Below are 23,331 nucleotides of genomic sequence, written 5' to 3' on the forward strand. Positions count from 1 at the left end.
TGGTACATTTTTAGTCTACTTAATACCTGCATTATTCTTTCCATCCTTACCCTTTCCCATACTTGCCAACCTTGAGACCTCCAATTTCGGGAGGTGGGGGGTGGGGGTGGGTGCGGGGGGCGTGGTTGGGGGCGTGTTTAAGAGGGGAGGAGTATATTTACAGCTAGAATTCACCAAGTCAAGTATTTCATATATATATATATATATATATATATATATATATATATATATATATATATATCCCCGCGACCCCGAAGGGAATAAGCGGTAGAAAATGGATGGATGGATGGATGGATATATATATATATATATATATATATATATATATATATATATATATATATATACATATAAGAAATAATTGACTTTCAGTGAATTCTAGCTATATATATATATATATATATATATATATATATATATATATATATATATATATATAAAAGAAATAATTGACTTTCAGTGAATTCTAGCTATATATATATATATATATATATATATATATATATACCCGCGACCCCGAAGGGAATAAGCGGTAGAAAATGGATGGATGGATGGATGGATATATATATATATATATATATATATATATATATATATATATATATATATATATATATATATATATATATATATATATATATATATTTAAGAAATAATTGACTTTCAGTGAATTCTAGCTATATATATATATATATATATATATATATATATAAGAAATAATTGACTTTCAGTGAATTCTAGATATATATATATATATATATATATATATATATATATATATATATATATATATATATATATAAGAAATAATTGACTTTCAGTGAATTCTAGCTATATATATATATATATATATATATATATAAGAAATAATTTACTTTCAGTGAATTCTAGCTATATATATATATATATATATAAGAAATAATTGACTTTCAGTGAATTCTAGCTATATATATATATATATATATATATATATAAGAAATAATTGACTTTCAGTGAATTCTAGCTATATATATATATATATATATATATATATATAAGAAATAATTGACTTTCAGTGAATTCTAGCTATATATATATATATATATAAGAAATAATTTACTTTCAGTGAATTCTAGCTATATATATATATACAAATATATAAATAAAAGAAATACTTGAATTTCAGTGTTCATTTATTTACACACATACACACACACACATACACACACACACATAACACTCATCTACTCATTGTTGAGTTAAGGGTTGAATTGTCCATCTTTGTTCTATTCTGTCCCTATCTTTCTAACCATGCTGAACACCCTCTCTGATGATGCATTGCTGTGTGGCACGCACAAAAGTGCTTTCATCAAATGCACTAGATGGCAGTATTGTCCTGTTTAAGAGTGTCACAACATTGCTGTTTACCGCAGACGGACTGCTTTACTGTAGACGTTCTTTATATTGTGGGAAAGCGGACTCAGGTCCGCATGGAGCTGGAGGGGGCGTGGCCTCCAGCTCCGCCTGAATTTCGGGAGATTTTCGGGAGAAAATTTGTCCCGGGAGGTTTTCGGGAGAGGCGCTGAATTTCGGGAGTGTCCCGGAAAATCCGGGAGGGTTGGCAAGTATGCCCTTTCCATCCTTTGAAACTGAGCTACTGTGTGGAACAATTTCCCTTGTGGATCAAAAAAGTTTGTCTAAGTCAAAGTCTAAACTGTAGCCGCCATTATGATGTGCAGTGCTGTGTTTAAATGACCGTAAGTCCTGAACTGTAGAAAGTATTTCAATGGTCGAAATCTGCGCTTTTGGGTGTTATAGGAGTTATTACGGTAATCTACGTCACAGCAGCTCCGACCAGGAACGCACCGGAGTGGGCGGGGTTTGTTTTCAGAGCAGGCAGCCCGAAACGCGTGTGTCAGAAACAGATTTTTAAGTGATAATATATCATATTGTAGGTGTTTATTACACCTTGCATTCATATTTTGTTGGGTTTTTTTTTACATTTTTGTTGTGTTTTGCTTGATTGTAAAAGTTACACAACTACGGGGCTGGTCTGAGAAGTAAAAAAAGGAGCGACGTTCATATATTGTTAATATTCAGTGTTTTATTGTTCGTAGTTAATATTGTAAATCCCACGTTCTTCATTTTCATGTACATTTTGGGTGTCCCATTCAGTTAAAAAACTGTAAAATTCCATTCCGTTTTTTTGAGGTGGTCTGTCATAACGTTTTTTTAACTCTTATCGGACATTTTGACTTTTGAGGTTAGAAAAAAAAGGGACCCAAACACACATACTATACTGCAGATTTTTACAGCTAAATGTGTACGTATATTTTATACACACATACACCTTGGCCCATTGAAAAAAATAGACAACTATCGAGGAGCTGGTCTGAGAAGTAAAAGAGGTTCATTCGTTGTTAATATTCAGTGTTTTACTGTTCGTAGTTAGTATTGCAGATCCCACTTTCTTTATTTTAATGTACATTTTGGGTGTCCCATTCAGTAAAAAAATTGCAAAATTCCATTCCGTTTTTTTTTAAGTTGTCTCTCATAACATTTTTAGAACTCTATCAGACATTTCGACTTTTGGCGTTTAGTGTTCCTAGAATTTTTTTTTACCCAAACACACGTACTATACAGCAGATTTTTACAGTTAAATGTGTACATATAATTTATACACACATACACCTTGGCCCATTGAAAAAAATAGACAACTATCGAGGAGCTGGTCTGAGAAGTAAAAGAGGTTCATACGTTGTTAATATTCAGTGTTTTATTGTTCGTAGTTAGTATTGCAAATCCTACTTTCTTTATTTTCATGTACATTTTGGGTGTCCCATTCAGTAAAAAAACTGTAAAATTCCATTCCGTTTTTTTTCAAGTTGTCTCTCATAACATTTTTAGAACTCTATCGGACATTTCGACTTTTGGCGTTAGTGTTCCTAGAATTTTTTTTACCTAAACACACGTACTATACAGCAGATTTTTACAGCTAAATGTGTACATATAATTTATACACACATACACCTTGGCCCATTGAAAAAAATAGACAACTATCGAGGAGCTGGTCTGAGAAGTAAAAGAGGTTCATACGTTGTTAATATTCAGTGTTTTATTGTTCGTAGTTAGTATTGCAAATCCTACTTTCTTTATTTTCATGTACATTTTGGGTGTCCCATTTAGTAAAAAACTGCAAAATTCCATTCCGTTTATTTTTAAGTTGTCTCTCATAACATTTTTAGAACTCTATCGGACATTTCGACTTTTGGCGTTAAGTGTTCCGAGAATTTTTTTTACCTAAACACACGAACTATACAGCATATTTCTACAGCTAAATGTGTACATATAATTTATAAACACATACACCTTGGCCCATTGAAAAAAAATAGCTGGTCTGAGAAGTAAAATAGGTTCATACGTTGTTAATATTCAGTGTTTTATTGTTCGTAGTTAGTATTGCAGATCCTACTTTCTTTATTTTCATGTACAGTTTGGGTGTCCCATTCAGTAAAAAAACTGCAAAATTCCATTCCGTTTTTTTGAAGTGGTCTGTCATAACGTTTTTTTTTAGCTCTATCGGACATTGTGACTTTTGGATTAGTGTTCCTAGAAATAAAATGGACCTAAACACACGTACTATACAGCAGATTTTTACAGCTAAATGTGTACATATAATTTATACACACATACACCTTGGACAATTGAAAAAAATAGACAACTATCGAGGAGCTGGTCTGAGAAGTAAAAGAGGTTCATACGTTGTTAATATTCAGTGTTTTATTGTTCGTAGTTAGTATTGTAGATCCCACTTTCTTTATTTTAATGTACATTGTGGGTGTCCCATTTAGTGAAAAACTGCAAAATTCCATTCCGTTTATTTTTAAGTTGTCTCTCATAACATTTTTAGAACTCTATCGGACATTTTGACTTTTGGCGTTAGTGTTCCTAGAATTTTTTTTTTACCCAAACACACGTACTATACAGCAGATTTTTACAGCTAAATGTGTACATATAATTTATAAACACATACACCTTGGCCAATTGAAAAAAATAGACAACTATCGAGGAGCTGGTCTGAGAAGTAAAAGAGGTTCATACGTTGTTAATATTCAGTGTTTTATTGTTCGTAGTTAGTATTGCAAATCCTACTTTCTTTATTTTCATGTACATTTTGAGTGGCCCATTCAGTAAAAAACTGCAAAATTCCATTCCGTTTTTTTTAAAGTTTACTCTCATAACATTTTTAGAACTCTATCGGACATTTTGACTTTTGGTGTTAGTGTTCCTAGAAACATTTTTTACCCAAACACACGTACTATACAGCAGATGTTTACAGCTAAATGTGTACATATAATTTATAAACACATACACCTTGGCCCATTGAAAAAAATAGCTGGTCTGAGAAGTAAAAGAGGTTCATACGTTGTTAATATTCAGTGTTTTATTGTTCGTAGTTAGTATTGCAGATCCCACTTTCTTTATTTTCACGTACATTTTGGGTGTCCCATTTAGTAAAAAACTGCAAAATTCCATTCCGTTTTTTTTTAAGTGGTCTGTCATAACGTTTTTTTTTAGCTCTATCGGACATTGTGACTTTTGGGGTTAGTGTTCCTAGAAATAAAATGGACCCAAACACACGTACTATACAGCTGATTTTTACAGCTAAATGTGTACATATAATTTATAAACACATACACTTTGGCCCATTGAAAAAAATAGACAACTATCGAGGAGCTGCTCTGAGAAGTAAAAGAGGTTCATACGTTGTTAATATTCAGTGTTTTATTGTTCGTAGTTAGTATTGCAAATCCTACTTTCTTTATTTTCATGTACATTTTGGGTGTCCCATTCAGTAAAAAACTGCAAAATTCCATTCCGTTTTTTTTAAGTTGTCTCTCATAACATTTTTAGAACTCTATCAGACATTTCGACTTTTGGCGTTTAGTGTTCCTAGAATTTTTTTTTACCCAAACACACGTACTATACAGCAGATTTTTACAGTTAAATCTGTACATATAATTTATAAACACATACACCTTGGCCCATTGAAAAAAATAGCTGGTCTGAGAAGTAAAAGAGGTTCATACGTTGTTAATATTCAGTGTTTTATTGTTCGTAGTTAGTATTGCAAATCCTACTTTCTTTATTTTCATGTACATTTTGGGTGTCCCATTCAGTAAAAAACTGCAAAATTCCATTCCGTTTTTTTTAAGTGGTCTGTCATAACGTTTTTTTAGCTCTATCGGACATTGTGACTTTTGGGTTAGTGTTCCTAGAAATAAACACACGTACTATACAGCAGATTTTTACAGCTAAATGTGTACATATAATTTATAAACACATACACCTTGGCCCATTGAAAAAAATAGCTGGTCTGAGAAGTAAAAGAGGTTCATACGTTGTTAATATTCAGTGTTTTATTGTTCGTAGTTAGTATTGCAAATCTTACTTTCTTTATTTTCATGTACATTTTGGGTGTCTCATTCAGTAAAAAAACTGCAAAATTCCATTCCGTTTTTTTGAAGTGGTCTGTCATAATGTTTTTTTTTTAACTCTATCTGACATTGTGACTTTTGGTGTTAGTGTTCCTAGAAAAAAAATTGACCCAAACACACGTACTATACAGCTGATTTTTACAGCTAAGTGTGTACATATAATTTATAAACACATACACCTTGGCCCATTGAAAAAAATAGACAACTATCGAGGAGCTGGTCTGAGAAGTAAAAGAGGCTCATACGTTGTTAATATTCAGTGTTTTATTGTTCGTAGTTAGTATTGTAGATCCCACTTTCTTTATTTTCATGTACATTTTGGATGTCCCATTCAGTAAAAAACTGCAAAATTCCATTTCGTTTTTTTTTAGTTGTCTCTCATAACATTTTTAGGACCCTATCGGACATTTCGACTTTTGGCGTTAAGTGTTCCTAGAATTTTTTTTTACCCAAACACACGTACTATACAGCAGATTTTTACAGCTAAATGTGTACATATAATTTATAAACACATACACCTTGGCCCATTGAAAAAAATAGCTGGTCTGAGAAGTAAAAGAGGTTCATACGTTGTTAATATTCAGTGTTTTATTGTTCTAGTTAGTATTGCAAATCCTACTTTCTTTATTTTCATGTACATTTTGGGTGTCCCATTTAGTAAAAAACTGCAAAATTCCATTCCGTTTTTTTGAAGTGGTCCGTCATAACGTTTTTTTAGCTCTATCGGACATTGTGACTTTTGGTGTTAGTGTTCCTAGAAAAAACATTGACCCAAACACACGTACTATACAGCAGATTTTTACAGCTAAATGTGTACATATAATTTATACACACATACACCTTGGCCCATTGAAAAAAATAGACAACTATCGAGGAGCTGGTTTGAGAAGTAAAGAGGTTCATACGTTGTTAATATTCAGTGTTTTATTGTTCGTAGTTAGTATTGCAAATCCTATTTTCTTTATTTTCATGTACATTTTGGGTGTCCCATTCAGTAAAAAAAATGTAAAATTCCATTCCGTTTTTTTTCAAGTTGTCTCTCATAACATTTTTAGAACTCTATCGGACATTTTGACTTTTGGCGTTAGTGTTCCTAGAATTTTTTTTTACCTAAACACACGTACTATACAGCAGATTTTTACAGCTAAATGTGTACATATAATTTATAAACACATACACCTTGGCCCATTGAAAAAAAATAGACAACTATCGAGGAGCTGGTTTGAGAAGTAAAGAGGTTCATATGTTGTTAATATTCAGTGTTTTATTGTTCGTAGTTAGTATTGCAAATCCCACATTCTTTATTTTCATGTACATTTTGGGTGTCCCATTCAGTTAAAAAACTGTAAAATTCCATTCCGTTTTTTTGAGGTGGTCTGTCATAACGTTTTTTTAACTATATCGGACATTTTGACTTTTGAGGTTAGAAAAAAAAGGGACCCAAACACACGTACTATACAGCAGATTTCTACAGCTAAATGTGTACATATAATTTATACACACATACACCTTGGCCCATTGAAAAAAATAGACAACTATCGAGGAGCTGGTCTGAGAAGTAAAAGAGGTTCATACGTTGTTAATATTCAGTGTTTTATTGTTCGTAGTTAGTATTGCAAATCCTACTTTCTTTATTTTCATGTACATTTTGGGTGTCCCATTTAGTAAAAAACTGCAAAATTCCATTCCGTTTTTCTTTTAAGTTGTCTCTCATAACATTTTTAGAACTCTATTGGACATTTTGACTTTTGGCGTTAGTGTTCCTAGAATTTTTTTTTTACCCAAACACATGTACTATACAGCAGATTTTTACAGCTAAATGTGTACATATAATTTATAAACACATATACCTTGGCCCATTGAAAAAAATAGCTGGTCTGAGAAGTAAAAGAGGTTCATACGTTGTTAATATTCAGTGTTTTATTGTTCGTAGTTAGTATTGCAAATCCTACTTTCTTTATTTTCATGTACATTTTGGGTGTCCCATTCAGTAAAAAACTGCAAAATTCCATTCCGTTTTTTTTAAGTGGTCTGTCATAACGTTTTTTTAGCTCTATCGGACATTGTGACTTTTGGGTTAGTGTTCCTAGAAATAAACACACGTACTATACAGCAGATTTTTACAGTTAAATGTGTACATATAATTTATAAACACATACACCTTGGCCCATTGAAAAAAATAGCTGGTCTGAGAAGTAAAAGAGGTTGTTAATATTCAGTGTTTTATTGTTCGTAGTTAGTATTGCAAATCCTACTTTCTTTATTTTCATGTACATTTTGGGTGTCCCATTCAGTAAAAAAACTGCAAAATTCCATTCCGTTTTTTTGAAGTGGTCTGTCATAACATTTTTTTTAACTCTATCGGACATTGTGACTTTTGGGTTAGTGTTCCTAGAAATAAACACACGTACTATACAGCTGATTTTTACAGCTAAATGTCTACATATAATGTATACACCACAGCCCCCCGACACATTTTTTTCTCTGAGTCAAAGTATTTGCCCAGCTCTGGGTTACACGCATAAATCCAGTGGAGGGTATTCATTTCCCTATTACCATAGGGGCACGACCGCCCACGCGGTAAAAGCCGCAATCAAAAACGTGGATGCCTTTATTAATAAGTGCGCTCAGTACTGTTTTTTGTGCAAAACGAAGTGACCTTTTCTTGTAGCATAAACATTTTTTTGAAGAAATGATTACAGGGAGCGCAAAAAAGAGGGCCAATTGTGCACCGTGGCTGACATATTTCAAAAGATAAGGGGGGGGGGGGGGGGGGGGGGTGTTTATTGCATCCTTTTGAAGAGTTGCTGAGTGAGGGCATGGGAGCACACCTGTGCACCCTGCGGATCCAACCTGGAGGGTCTCGACAACTAATATTGATTAGTGATCAAATAATTGATAGTATGGAAAGGCACAATAATTCTATGTGCATGTAACACTATTTTTTTTTTTCCAAAGACAACAAAGAATAAAAGAAATATCCCAAAAAAAAAAAAAAAACATTGATATTTTTAAAAGTAATTTTTTTTTTTTGCTTTGTGACGAGTTTTGTTGACGTCATTAAGAGCACGCGACCTCGCGGGATGCCGTACTTCATTAATTAAAACGGCGAAAAGACACAAACCCGTCGTCGGCCGCGGAGGAGAACGGGAAGAAAGTTCCCACGACGTCCACGCACACAGCCGTGAGTTCCATTACTTTTAAACACTCGTCTTTAATTTACGCTCTTTTAAAAAAAAACAAATAACACGCGTTGTTGTTTAGTAAAAGTAGATCCACTTCCTGGATGAAAAGTGCGCGAAGTAACACGGAAACGAGGAAACTTACCTATAAAAACAACACACACAAGGTTTATTTCCCTCGCGGCGAAGTCAAGAAAAGGGCAGGTGACGAAGAATCTTCACGCTTGACCATAACGAAAAGGAACAAGGAGGGTAAATAAAGTTTTTTTTGTTTTTTTTGTTTTTTTAAAGTCGCAATATTCCTCCGCTGTGGTCTGGTATCTCCGCGGTTATTAGGCTTACTAGTGCAACCCAGCAAGTCCCGTTTGAATGACGCGCAATGCGAAAAGAGGCGGCTTGTGTGTGTGTGTGTGTGTGTGTGTTTTTTTTTTTTTTATGCTCGTTTCCATTCAAACACACACATCAAGATGTATGCACGCAATTTGGGACTCGAACCCATCACCCTCCCCTCTGGGGAAGGCACTTGCTTACACGCGGAGGTGTGCGCTGTTATTTTTGGGCGCACTGCGACCCCATGTGACGTCACTTGACCACCTGCTATGTCAACAAAAGTCGCAGTAAAACTTTTTTTGTTTAGGCCAATTTTTTTTTTTTGTATTTACTATTATTTTCCCGTAGAAATACACATCAACCACCACAATGTCACAAAAACTTTTAAATACATGAATATGTGAATAATATAAATATATCAATACATTTCAAATGTGATGTGACAATCTACAATGTAAATAGTCATGGAAATAAAGAAAACACGTTGAATGAGAAGGTGTGTCCAAACTTTTGGGCTGTACTGTATATATAATAATAATAATAATAGATTTTATTTGTAAAAAGCACTTGACATTGAGTAAACAACCTCAAAGTGCTACAGTGTATTAAAAGAAAACAAATAAAAAAAATTAAAAGATAATAAAAAAATAAATAAAAATAAAAACTAGAACAGCTAAAAATAGTATGCATATATCTTAAAAAAGGCTTTCTTAAAAAGAAGGGTTTTTAAGCATTTTTTAAAAGCATCCACAGTCTGTGGTACCCTCAGGTGGTCAGGGAGAGCGTTCCACAGACTGGAAGCGGCGGAGCAGAAAGCCCAGTCTCCCATTGTTCGTAGTATATATGCATATATAATGTATGTGTGTATATATATATGTATATATATATATATATATATATATATATATATATATATATATAATTTTTATTTTATTTTTTGGCCCTAGTGTGTGAATGTTGTCTGTCTATCTGTGTTGGCCCTACGATGAGGTGGCGACTTGTCCAGGGTGTACCCCGCCTTCCGCCCGAATGCAGCTGAGATAGGCTCCCGCGACCCCAAAAGGGACAAGCGGTAGGAAATGGATGGATGGATGGATGTTGTGATTGGGTAAATAAAATAATTGATACTACTAATAATCCGTAATAAAAAAAAAACAACCACGCAATATTGAAAGAAACACAAAATATCTTTTAAACATTTAAATGATTTACTATGAAATTAGTATTATAAAATAAACATATGTGACTATTTAGGTGAATTAATAGATACTTGAACACATTTTTTTAATTAAAATTTTTATATGCAGATGACCAATATAATCAACAATTGTATTTTACTACTATTTTCCTGTAGAAATACACATCAACCAACCACAATGTCACAAAAACTTTTAAATACATGAATATGTGAATAATATAAATATATCAATACATTTCAAATGTTGTGATTGGGTAAATAAAATAATTGATATTACTAATAATCCGTAATAAAAAATAAAAAAACACGCAATATTGAAAGAAACACAAAATATCTTTTAAACATTTAAATTATTTACTATGAAATTAGTATTATAAAATAAACATATGTGACTCTTTAGGTGAATTAATAGATACTTGAACACATTTTTTTTAATTCATATTTTTATATGCAGTGCAGATGACCAATATAATCAACAATTGTATTTACTACTATTTTCCCGTAGAAATACACATCGACCAACCACAATGTCACAAAAACTTTTAAATACATGAATATGTGAATAATATAAATATATCAATACATTTCAAATGTTGTGATTGGGTAAATAAAATAATTGATATTACTAATAATCCGTAATAATAAAACATTTAAATGATAAATATTAAAAACACGCAATATTGATAAATGATAAATAAATAAATGGGTTATACTTGTATAGCGCTTTGACACCTTCAAGGGACTCAAAGCGCTTTGACACTATTTCCACATTCACCCATTCACACACACAATCACACACTGATGGAGGGAGCTGCCATGCAAGGCGCTAACCAGCAGCCATCAGGAGCAAGGGTGAAGTGTCTTGCCCAAGGACACAACAGACATGACTAGGATGGTAGAATAAAAATAATTTAAAAAAAATTACAAAAAATAGCTAATTAAATTAAATTAAATTTAACGATATCAATAAAGTGTGTTCGATAAAACGTCCAATAATTGTTATTCTTACATGATGAAAATCGGAGTCTGGGCAGGAAAGAAAACATGTATTGTATAAAAATTAGTCGGGCTTGACCATAAAAACGATATCAATAGAGACGTAATCGATATCAACAAAGTGTGTTCGATAAAAGGTTCAATAATTATTATTCTTACATGATGAAGATCGGAGTTTGGGCAGGAAAGAAAACACGTATTGTATACAAATTAGTAGGGCTAGACCATAAAAACGATATCAATAGAGACGTAATCAATATCAATAAAGTGTGTTCGATAAGAAAAGAAAGAAAGTTCGAAAGAAACACAAAATATCTTTTAAACATTTAAATTATTTACTATGAAATTTGTATTATAAAATAAACACATGTGACTCTTTAGGGGAATTAATAGATACTTGAACACATTTTTTTTAATTAATATTTTTATATGCAGTGCAGATGACAAATATAATCAAAAATCTCCCCGAAATTGCATTCTACATTTTTTTTAAATTATTCAAACAATTTCACTACCGTGTATTATCTGTGCGTGTGTGAGAAATTGTATGATTTAAATGATAAATATTAAAAAACACGCAATATTGAAAGAAACACAAAATATCTTTTAAACATTTAAATGATTTACTATGAAATTAGTATTATAAAATAAACATACGTGACTCTTTAGGTGAATTAATAGATACTTGAACACATTTTTTTTAATTAATATTTTTATATGCAGTGCAGATGACCAATATAATCAACAATTGTATTTACTACTATTTTTCCCGTAGAAATACACATCAACCAACCACAATGTCACAAAAACTTTTAAATACATGAATATGTGAATAATATAAATATATCAATACATTTCAAATGTTGTGATTGGGTAAATAAAATAATTGATATTACTAATAATCCGTAATAAAAAAAAAACACGCAATATTGAAAGAAACACAAAATATCTTTTAAACATTTAAATTATTTACTATGAAATTAGTATTATAAAATAAACATATGTGACTCTTTAGGTGAATTAATAGATACTTGAACACATTTTTTTTTAATTAATATTTTTATATGCAGTGCAGATGACCAATATAATCAACAATTGTATTTACTACTATTTTCCCGTAGAAATACACATCGACCAACCACAATGTCACAAAAACTTTTAAATACATGAATATGTGAATAATATAAATACATCAATACATTTCAAATGTTGTGATTGGGTATATAAAATAATTGATATTACTAATAATCCGTAATAAAAAAAAAACACGCAATATTGAAAGAAACACAAAATATCTTTTAAACATTTAAATTATTTACTATGAAATTAGTATTATAAAATAAACATATGTGACTCTTTAGGTGAATTAATAGATACTTAATATTTTTATATGCAGTGCAGATGACAAATATAATCAACAATCTCCCCGAAATTGCATTCTACATTTTTTTTAAATTATTCAAACAATTCCACTACCGTGTATTATCTGTGCGTGTGTGAGAAATTGTATGATTTAAATGATAAATATTAAAAAACACGCAATATTGAAAGAAACACAAAATATCTTTTAAACATTTAAATTATTTACGATGAAATTAGTATTATAAAATAAACAAATGTGACTCTTTAGGTGAATTAATAAATAGGTGAATTAATAAATACTTGAACACATTTTTTTATTAATATTTTTATATGCAGTGCAGATGACCAATATAATCAACAATCTCCCCGAAATTGCATTCTACATTTTTTTTTTCAATTATTCAAACAATTTCACTAACGTGTATTATCTGTGCGTGTGTGAGAAATTGTATGATTTAAATGATAAATATTAAAAACACGCAATATTGAAAGAAACACAAAATATCTTTTAAACATTTAAATTATTTACTATGAAATTAGTATTATAAAATAAACATATGTGACTCTTTAGGTGAATTAATAAATACTTGAACACATTTTTTTTAATTAATATTTTTATATGCAGTGCAGATGACAAATATAATCAACAATATCCCCGAAATTGCATTCTACATTTTTTTTTAATTAAAAGAAACACAAAATATCTTTTTAACATTTGAATTATTTACGATTAAATTAGTATTATAAAATAAACATACGTGACTCTTTAGGTGAATTAATAGATACTTGAACACATTTTTTTTAATTAATATTTTTATATGCAGTGCAGATGACTAATATAATCAACAATCTCCCCGAAATTGCATTCTACATTTTTTTTTTAATTATTCAAACAATTTCACTAACGTGTATTATCTGTGCGTGTGTGTGAGAAATTGTATGATAACCACTATAATCAAGCTTAAGTCGTTGCTACTAATCCTAGAAAATTGTTTGCATAGAAAGAATGGACCTACAACGTATCTAATTATGGCCTTTTTCAAAATTAAAATATGCTTTAATTTAAGATTTTAACATTTTAACAAAAATGGATCCGTGGACTGAGAGAATGATTGCCATAAGAAAATCACTATAATTGAAATGTTGTCGTTTGCTGCCACCTATTGGTGAAAAAAAGGAACTGCAGTCTGCCAAGGCATGTGTTTTACTGCGAGGGAACACCGCCATCTAACGGTCGAACATTGTAATTACAAGAAGCAGTGACTAAGACATTTTGGATAGATACGTTATATTTCAAACACAATCCTATTAATGAATACATTATTTTCTGGCACACTGTAAAATTATTTATGAATTTTCACCAACGTTAACCATTTTAAAGCACTTGTTTATTAAGCCAATGCAAAAGAATAGCAATGCCTGTGAATATACTGACTATTAAAAGCTATTAGAGGGAAAATTTGGCCTCAGAACAAAGGAGGGATTGTGCAACTGGCATTGAAGTCTACAAGATTTACTGTAACTTTGGTAGGTGTGTGTGTGTGTGTGGGGGGGCTGTCTCAGTGAGGATTACTTGAATTACCCATCACATGGTTGATCACATAGCACACATTGAGGCCTTAATCTGCTACAAAGGACAAAGTAATCTCTTGGACTTTCTTTTGGCTCCAAAATAATGTGAAGACTCGCACTTCAAAACAATGCATCATGGGGAATATAGAATCTGCGCAGGCTTCAATTGAAAGTGCACTTTTTTTTATTTATTTAACCTATGCAAGCCAATAACACAATGTTTTTCTTTTTTTTATGGATTGCAATTTGTAATGCAGCTAATGCGTCTATAAAGCCCTCTAAAAACATCCAAAAAACGCCGACGTGTTGTGACCTGAATATTGACCAAGTATTAGCAATATTGTTATTAAAGTTGCTAACGCAGAGGAACTACTTTTAGCGGCGCCGTGATCACAGAGCGCTAACTAGTTTATGCTGCTACAGGTAAAAGCCAGTAAATTAGAATATTTTGAAAAACTTGATTTATTTCAGTAATTGCATTCAAAAGGTGTAACTTGTACATTATATTTATTCATTGCACACAGACTGATGCATTCAAATGTTTATTTCATTTAATTTTGATGATTTGAAGTGGCAACAAATGAAAATCCAAAATTCCGTGTGTCACAAAATTAGAATATTACCTAAGGCTAATACAAAAAAGGGATTTTTAGAAATGTTGGCCAACTGAAAAGTATGAAAATGAAAAATATGAGCATGTACAATACTCAATACTTGGTTGGAGCTCCTTTTGCCTCAATTACTGCGTTAATGCGGCGTGGCATGGAGTCGATGAGTTTCTGGCACTGCTCAGGTGTTATGAGAGCCCAGGTTGCTCTGATAGTGGCCTTCAACTCTTCTGCGTTTTTGGGTCTGGCATTCTGCATCTTCCTTTTCACAATACCCCACAGATTTTCTATGGGGCTAAGGTCAGGGGAGTTGGCGGGCCAATTTAGAACAGAAATACCATGGTCCGTAAACCAGGCACGGGTAGATTTTGCGCTGTGTGCAGGCGCCAAGTCCTGTTGGAACTTGAAATCTCCATCTCCATAGAGCAGGTCAGCAGCAGGAAGCATGAAGTGCTCTAAAACTTGCTGGTAGACGGCTGCGTTGACCCTGGATCTCAGGAAACAGAGTGGACCGACACCAGCAGATGACATGGCACCCCAAACCATCACTGATGGTGGAAACTTTACACTAGACTTCAGGCAACGTGGATCCTGTGCCTCTCCTGTCTTCCTCCAGACTCTGGGACCTCGATTTCCAAAGGAAATGCAAAATTTGCATGGTTGGGTGATGGTTTGGGGTGCCATGTCATCTGCTGGTGTCGGTCCACTCTGTTTCCTGAGATCCAGGGTCAACGCAGCCGTCTACCAGCAAGTTTTAGAGCACTTCATGCTTCCTGCTGCTGACCTGCTCTATGGAGATGGAGATTTCAAGTTCCAACAGGACTTGGCGCCTGCACACAGCGCAAAATCTACCCGTGCCTGGTCTACGGACCATGGTATTTCTGTTCTAAATTGGCCCGCCAACTCCCCTGACCTTAGCCTCATAGAAAATCTGTGGGGTATTGTGAAAAGGAAGATGCAGAATGCCAGACCCAAAAACGCAGAAGAGTTGAAGGCCACTATCAGAGCAACCTGGGCTCTCATAACACCTGAGCAGTGCCAGAAACTCATCGACTCCATGCCACGCCGCATTAACGCAGTAATTGAGGCAAAAGGAGCTCCAACCAAGTATTGAGTATTGTACATGCTCATATTTTTCATTTTCATACTTTTCAGTTGGCCAACATTTCTAAAAAATCCCTTTTTTGTATTAGCCTTAAGTAATATTCAAATTTTGTGACACACGGAATTTTGGATTTTCATTTGTTGCCACTTCAAATCATCAAAATTAAATGAAATAAACATTTGAATGCATCAGTCTGTGTGCAATGAATAAATATAATGTACAAGTTACACCTTTTGAATGCAATTACTGAAATAAATCAAGTTTTTCAAAATATTCTAATTTACTGGCTTTTACCTGTATATATATATATATTTACAGCATGGATATACAGTAAAACTCTGATGGAGGTTTTCTAGAGGGCTTTATAGGCGTAATAGAGACATCCAATTACTTCCACTGTAAGCTGACTCTTGCTAAAGTTTATTTACAAGTTAGAATTGATAAAAAAAAAAAAGAAGGAAAAACATGTGTGGTCTTGTCTCACATAAGCGCTGTGAATGATAAACAAAATTCCAAATAGAGTGCGGTTTCTCTTTAAGGACTTCATCAGCCCTGCAAACACGAGCTCGGTCACGTACTGATGTGTCGTCAAAAAGCGTTACGTAAGCCGCGCCGTTTGGATTTATTTATTTTGTAGCGAGCAAAACAGTGACGGGGGGATAAACCCGGAGGGATAACCACGCAGCCCCCCGCTGTGTCCTATTAATAGTCCTGGCAGCTGTAACCCAACTCCATCTGTCCAGTCAGTCCTCTCTCCCTTTCTCACTCGCCTTTCTCCAGTGTCCCTGCGGGCCGAGCTTGAGGGCCACTCCGCTCCGCGCCACCCTCCGAGCCAGGACGGGCCGCCCGCCGCCACCCACCCAGACCACCGCAACACCATGGCGGCGCTGTACATGCGACACCTGGAGGAAGATCGGGAGAAAGAGGTGATCAGGACAGACGTGACCGCGGACGAGGATGAAGAGACGGCGGCGCCAGTAATCCGCAGGAAGGTGTCGTTCGCGGACGCGTTCGGCCTCGATTTGGTCTCCGTGAAGGAGTTTGTGGACGCCGCGGAGGAGGTCAGCGATGAGGACGAAGTGACCCCGGCTGAGGAGTTCTACCTGTCCTGTCTCTTCACCGCGCCCGAGTCCTCGGAGGAGCTGGAGCGCAGCCTGGAAGCGCGGATGGTGGACTTGGAGAGCATCGAGCTCCTCCCGGGTACCACCACCCTCCGAGGCACCGTGAGGGTGCGCAACCTCTGCTACAGCAAGGCCGTCTACGCCAGGATCACCCTGGACAGCTGGCGGAGTTGCTTTGACCTGCTGGCCGACTACGTGCCAGGATCCAGTGATCGCAAAACAGATAGGTTTACCTTCCAGTACACGGTGGTCCCCCCCTTGGAGAAAGAGGGCACCCGGGTGGAGTTTTGTCTGCGTTACGAGACGTCGGCGGGCACTTTTTGGGCCAATAACATGGAGATGAACTACGTGGTGTTCTGCCACCAGAAGAGTCCTCTGAAGCAAGTGCAGAGGAGCTGTCTCAAAGCGAACAGGTCAGGAAAAAAAACAACCTCATGTTATCGTTGGATAAGTAGGCTCTTGACACTTACATAACTCGAGCATTTTGCCCATATATGGTGTTCTTGTCCCTGGCTTTTCCGTGACGTGCCAATGTGGACAGAAAAGACACGCGCTTCCTGTCCTTTGTGCTAGTTTACGTGCAACAAAGCCCACAAAGTATAGCATCATTGATATTGACCCATGACAATGTTACAGGAGGGGAGGCACTCAGGAAAAACCGAGCGACGACACGGCCGTACTGAGCACAAGTGCGTATTTTCCATGTTTATGTTGTGTTCATCCCAGTCCAGAGGAACTTTGACACCTTGACTGTCTCTCTCTGTAGAAGCCGAGGCCTCGCTTGAGGAGAAGAGTGCAGAGGGCGTGTCGTTATTTCACCCTGCAGAACACAAACCCCTGGTAAGGTTCAGTTCTACTGGGCAATGGAAGCAAATAACTAGGTGTATGTGCCGTAGTTTCCTGGACTATAGAGCGCACTTAAGCCGCACCCACTAAATTTTAGAATAAAAAAAAAAAATATTCCATATATTAGCCGCAGATATTTACCTTGTAAAAGGAGTTATTTACTTTTAGATCTTTTATTTTTTTTAATGTTTTCTTTCTTTCTTTAGTTTATTTGGAACATGAACACACTTACAGCATAATACAATTTCATATCATTTCACTTTACATCATGTCCGAAAAGGAGTAGGAAGATCCTACCCCTTTCCCACTTCAGAGCGTTTACAAATACAGTATATACATTCATTTACTGACTTTTTTATAGTAAAATGACATCCGTGAATGAGTAATACAACAGTTTTGTACTGGATCATATCAGTACAATGTTTATTTTACATAACTCATTTTAATTAGTGTAATTTTAGCTAATTTACATACCTTAATTGTTTCCAAACGGTGCCTGTCAACGTGGCAGTAAAAGGGCTGATCAGGCAAAACAGAAGTCATCGTCATGGACCCGCTAGCCGCACCCACTAAATTTTAGAATAAAAAAAAAAAAGATTCCATATATTAGCCGCAATGGACTATAAGCCGCAGATATTTACGTTGTAAAAGGAGTTATTTACTTTTAGATCTTGAATTTTTTTTTCTTTTTTTCTTTCTTTCTTTAGTTTATTTGGAACATGAACACACTTACAGCATAATACATCACACAACTTCATATCATTTCACTTTACATCATGTCTGAAAAGGAGTAGTTCAGAGCGTTTACAAATATATACATTCATTTACTGACTTTTTTTTATAGTAAAATGACATCCGTGAGTGAGTAATACAACAGTTTTGTAATATATAATTAAGTCAGTCATTATTAACATACTGAGATGAAGAATATCTTATTTTCAATAAGGTTGAAAGTATTTCTCATAATTCTTCTTCTTTGTACTGTGTAAGCACAATTAATTTGAACAACCTCTTAAACTGGATAATATCAGTACAATGTTTATTTTACGTAACTCATTTTAGCTAATTTACATACCTTAATTGTTTCCAAACGGTGCCTGTCAACGTGGCAGTAAAAGGGCTGATCAGGCAAAACAGAAGTCATCGTCATGGACCCGCTAGCCGCACCCACTAAATTTTATAATAAAAAAAAAAAAAGATTCCATATATTAGCCGCAATGGACTATAAGCCGCAGATATTTACGTTGTAAAAGGAGTTATTTACTTTTAGATCTTGAATTTTTTTTTCTTTTTTCTTTAGTTTATTTGGAACATGAACACACTTACAGCATAATACAATATCATATCATTTCCCTTTACATCATGTCTGAAAAGGAGTAGTTCAGAGCGTTTACAAATATATACATTCATTTACTGACTTTTTTATAGTAAAATAACATCCGTGAATGAGTAATACAACAGTTTTGTAATATATAATTAAGTCAGTCATTATTAACATACTGAGATGAAGAATATCTTATTTTCAATAAGGTTGAAAGTATTTCTCATAATTCTTCTTCTTTTGTACGGTGTAAGCACAATTAATTTGAACAACCTCTTAAACTGGATAATATCAGTACAATGTTTATTTTACGTAACTCATTTTAATTAGTTTAATTTTAGCTAATTTACATACCTTAATTGTTTCCAAACGGTGCCTGTCAACGTGGCAGTAAAAGGGCTGATCAGGCAAAACAGAAGTCATCGTCATGGACCCGCTAGCCGCACCCACTAAATTTTAGAATAAAAAAAAAAAAAGATTCCATATATTAGCCGCAATGGACTACAAGCCGCAGATATTTACGTTGTAAAAGGAGTTATTTACTTTTAGATCTTGAATTTTTTTTTCTTTTTTTCTTTCTTTAGTTTATTTGGAACATGAACACACTTGCAGCATAATACATCACACAACTTCATGTCATTTCACTTTACATCATGTCTGAAAAGGAGTAGTTCAGAGCGTTTACAAATATATACATTCATTTACTGACTTTTTTATAGTAAAATAACATCCGTGAATGAGTAATACAACAGTTTTGTAATATATAATTAAGTCAGTCATTATTAACATACTGAGATGAAGAATATCTTTCAATAAGGTTGAAAGTATTTCTCATAATTCTTCTTCTTTGTACTGTGTAAGCACAATTAATTTGAACAACCTCTTAAACTGGATAATATCAGTACAATGTTTATTTTACGTAACTCATTTTAATTAGTTTAATTTTAGCTCATTTACATACCTTAATTGTTTCCAAACGGTGCCTGTCAACGTGGCAGTAAAAGGGCTGATCAGGCAAAACAGAAGTCATCGTCATGGACCCGCTAGCCGCACCCACTAAATTTTAGAATAAAAAAAAAAATGATTCCATATATTAGCCGCAGATATTTACCTTGTAAAAGGAGTTATTTACTTTTATATCTTTTACTTTTTTTTCTTTTTTCTTTCTTTCTTTAGTTTATTTGGAACATGAACACACTTACAGCATAATACATCACACAACTTCATATCATTTCACTTTACATCATGTCTGAAAAGGAGTAGTTCAGAGCGTTTACAAATATATACATTCATTTACAGACTTTTTTTTATAGTAAAATGGCATCCGTGAGTGAGTAATACAACAGTTTTGTAATATATAATTAAGTCAGTCATTATTAACATACTGAGATGAAGAATATCTTATTTTCAATAAGGTTGAAAGTATTTCTCATAATTCTTCTTCTTTTGTACGGTGTAAGCACAATTAATTTGAACAACCTCTTAAACTGGATCATATCAGTACAATGTTTATTTTACGTAACTCATTTTAGCTAATTTACATACCTTAATTGTTTCCAAACGGTGCCTGTCAACGTGGCAGTAAAAGGGCTGATCAGGCAAAACAGAGGTCATCGTCATGGACCCACTAGCCGCACCCACTAAATTTTATAATAAAAAAAAAAAAAGATTCCATATATTAGCCGCAATGGACTATAAGCCGCAGATATTTACGTTGTAAAAGGAGTTATTTACTTTTAGATCTTTTAATTTTTTTTCTTTTTTCTTTCTTTCTTTAGTTTATTTGGAACATGAACACACTTACAGCATAATACATCACACAACTTCATATCATTTCACTTTACATCATGTCTGAAAAGGAGTAGTTCAGAGCGTTTACAAATATATACATTCATTTACTGACTTTTTTTTATAGTAAAATGACATCCGTGAATGAGTAATACAACAGTTTTTTTAATATATAATTAAGTCAGTCATTATTAACATACTGAGATGAAGAATATCTTTCAATAAGGTTGAAAGTATTTCTCATAATTCTTCTTCTTTGTACTGTGTAAGCACAATTAATTTGAACAACCTCTTAAACTGGATAATATCAGTACAATGTTTATTTTACGTAACTCATTTTAGCTAATTTACATACCTTAATTGTTTCCAAACGGTGCCTGTCAACGTGGCAGTAAAAGGGCTGATCAGGCAAAACAGAAGTCATCGTCATGGACCCGCTAGCCGCACCCACTAAATTTTATAATTTAAAAAAAAATGATTCCATATATTAGCCGCAATGGACTATAAGCCGCAGATATTTACGTTGTAAAAGGAGTTATTTACTTTTAGATCTTGAAATTGTTTTTCTTTTTTTCTTTCTTTAGTTTATTTGGAACATGAACACACTTACAGCATAATACATCACACAACTTCATGTCATTTCACTTTACATCATGTCTGAAAAGGAGTAGTTCAGAGCGTTTACAAATATATACATTCATTTACAGACTTTTATAGTAAAATGACATCCGTGAATGAGTAATACAACAGTTTTGTAATATATAATTAAGTCAGTCATTATTAACATACTGAGATGAAGAATATCTTATTTTCAATAAGGTTGAAAGTATTTCTCATAATTCTTCTTCTTTTGTACTGTGTAAGCACAATTAATTTGAACAACCTCTTAAACTGCATCATATCAGTACAATGTTTATTTTACGTAACTCATTTTAATTAGTTTAATTTTAGCTCATTTACATACTTTAATTGTTTCCAAACGGTGCCTGTCAACGTGGCAGTAAAAGGGCTGATCAGGCAAAACAGAAGTCATCGTCATGGACCCGCTAGCCGCACCCACTAAATTTTAGAATAAAAAAAAAAAAAGATTCCATATATTAGCCGCAATGGACTATAAGCCGCAGATATTTACGTTGTAAAAGGAGTTATTTACTTTTAGATCTTGAATTTTTTTTTCTTTTTTCTTTCTTTAGTTTATTTGGAACATGAACACACTTACAGCATAATACATCACACAACTTCATGTCATTTCACTTTACATCATGTCTGAAAAGGAGTAGTTCAGAGCGTTTACAAATATATACATTCATTTACTGACTTTTTTATAGTAAAATAACATCCGTGAATGAGTAATACAACAGTTTTGTAATATATAATTAAGTCAGTCATTATTAACATACTGAGATGAAGAATATCTTTCAATAAGGTTGAAAGTATTTCTCATAATTCTTCTTCTTTGTACTGTGTAAGCACAATTAATTTGAACCTTCTTAAACTGGATCATATCAGTACAATGTTTATTTTACGTAACTCATTTTAATTAGTGTAATTTTAGCTAATTTACATACCTTAATTGTTTCCAAACGGTGCCTGTCAACGTGGCAGTAAAAGGGCTGATCAGGCAAAACAGAAGTCATCGTCATGGACCCGCTAGCCGCACCCACTAAATTTTAGAATAAAAAAAAAAAAGATTCCATATATTAGCCGCAATGGACTATAAGCCGCAGATATTTACGTTGTAAAAGGAGTTATTTACTTTTAGATCTTGAAATTGTTTTTCTTTTTTCTTTCTTTAGTTTATTTGGAACATGAACACACTTACAGCATAATACATCACACAATTTCATATCATTTCACTTTACATCATGTCCGAAAAGGAGTAGTTCAGAGCGTTTACAAATATATACATTCATTTACTGACTTTTTTTTATAGTAAAATGGCATCCGTGAATGAGTAATACAACAGTTTTGTAATATATAATTAAGTCAGTCATTATTAACATACTGAGATGAAGAATATCTTATTTTTAATAAGGTTGAAAGTATTTCTCATAATTTTTCTTCTTTTGTACTGTGTAAGCACTATTAATTTGAACAACCTCTTAAAGGGGAACATTATCACAATTTCAGAATGGTTAAAACCATTAAAAATCAGTTCCCAGTGGCTTATTATATTTTTCGAAGTTTTAAAAATTTTTTTACCCATCACGCAATATCCCTAAAAAAAAAAAAAGCTTCAAAGTGCCTGATTTTAACCATCGTTAAAATTTTGGCAAGTATGAGAATTTTCCTGTGACGTCACATAGTGAAGCCAACACAAACAAACATGGCGGAAAGAACAGCAAGCTATAGCGACATTAGCTCGGATTCAGACTCGGATTTCAGCGGCTTAAGCGATTCAACAGATTACGCATGTATTGAAACG

The 23,331-nt window shown here is 33.6% G+C and overlaps 2 protein-coding genes across 2 annotated transcripts in view; one reads left to right on the forward strand and one right to left on the reverse strand.

Moving 5' to 3' along the window:
- Nucleotides 1–9,047, reverse strand: part of foxp2 (forkhead box P2) — a 476,912-nt gene extending 467,865 nt beyond the window's left edge. The window contains exon 1 of the mRNA XM_061961406.1: nt 8,805–9,047. The gene's annotated coding sequence lies outside the window, so the exon portion shown is untranslated. The remainder of the gene's footprint in view (nt 1–8,804) is intronic.
- Nucleotides 8,522–23,331, forward strand: part of LOC133606938 (uncharacterized) — a 33,624-nt gene continuing 18,814 nt past the window's right edge. The window contains exons 1-4 of the mRNA XM_061961405.1: nt 8,522–8,661; nt 16,611–17,364; nt 17,588–17,640; nt 17,718–17,791. Coding sequence (XP_061817389.1) covers nt 16,709–17,364; nt 17,588–17,640; nt 17,718–17,791 — 783 coding nt within the window. The 5' untranslated portion in view covers nt 8,522–8,661; nt 16,611–16,708. The remainder of the gene's footprint in view (nt 8,662–16,610; nt 17,365–17,587; nt 17,641–17,717; nt 17,792–23,331) is intronic.

The sequence above is a fragment of the Nerophis lumbriciformis genome, linkage group LG05, assembly GCF_033978685.3.
Source record: "Nerophis lumbriciformis linkage group LG05, RoL_Nlum_v2.1, whole genome shotgun sequence".
Classification (NCBI taxonomy): domain Eukaryota; kingdom Metazoa; phylum Chordata; class Actinopteri; order Syngnathiformes; family Syngnathidae; genus Nerophis; species Nerophis lumbriciformis.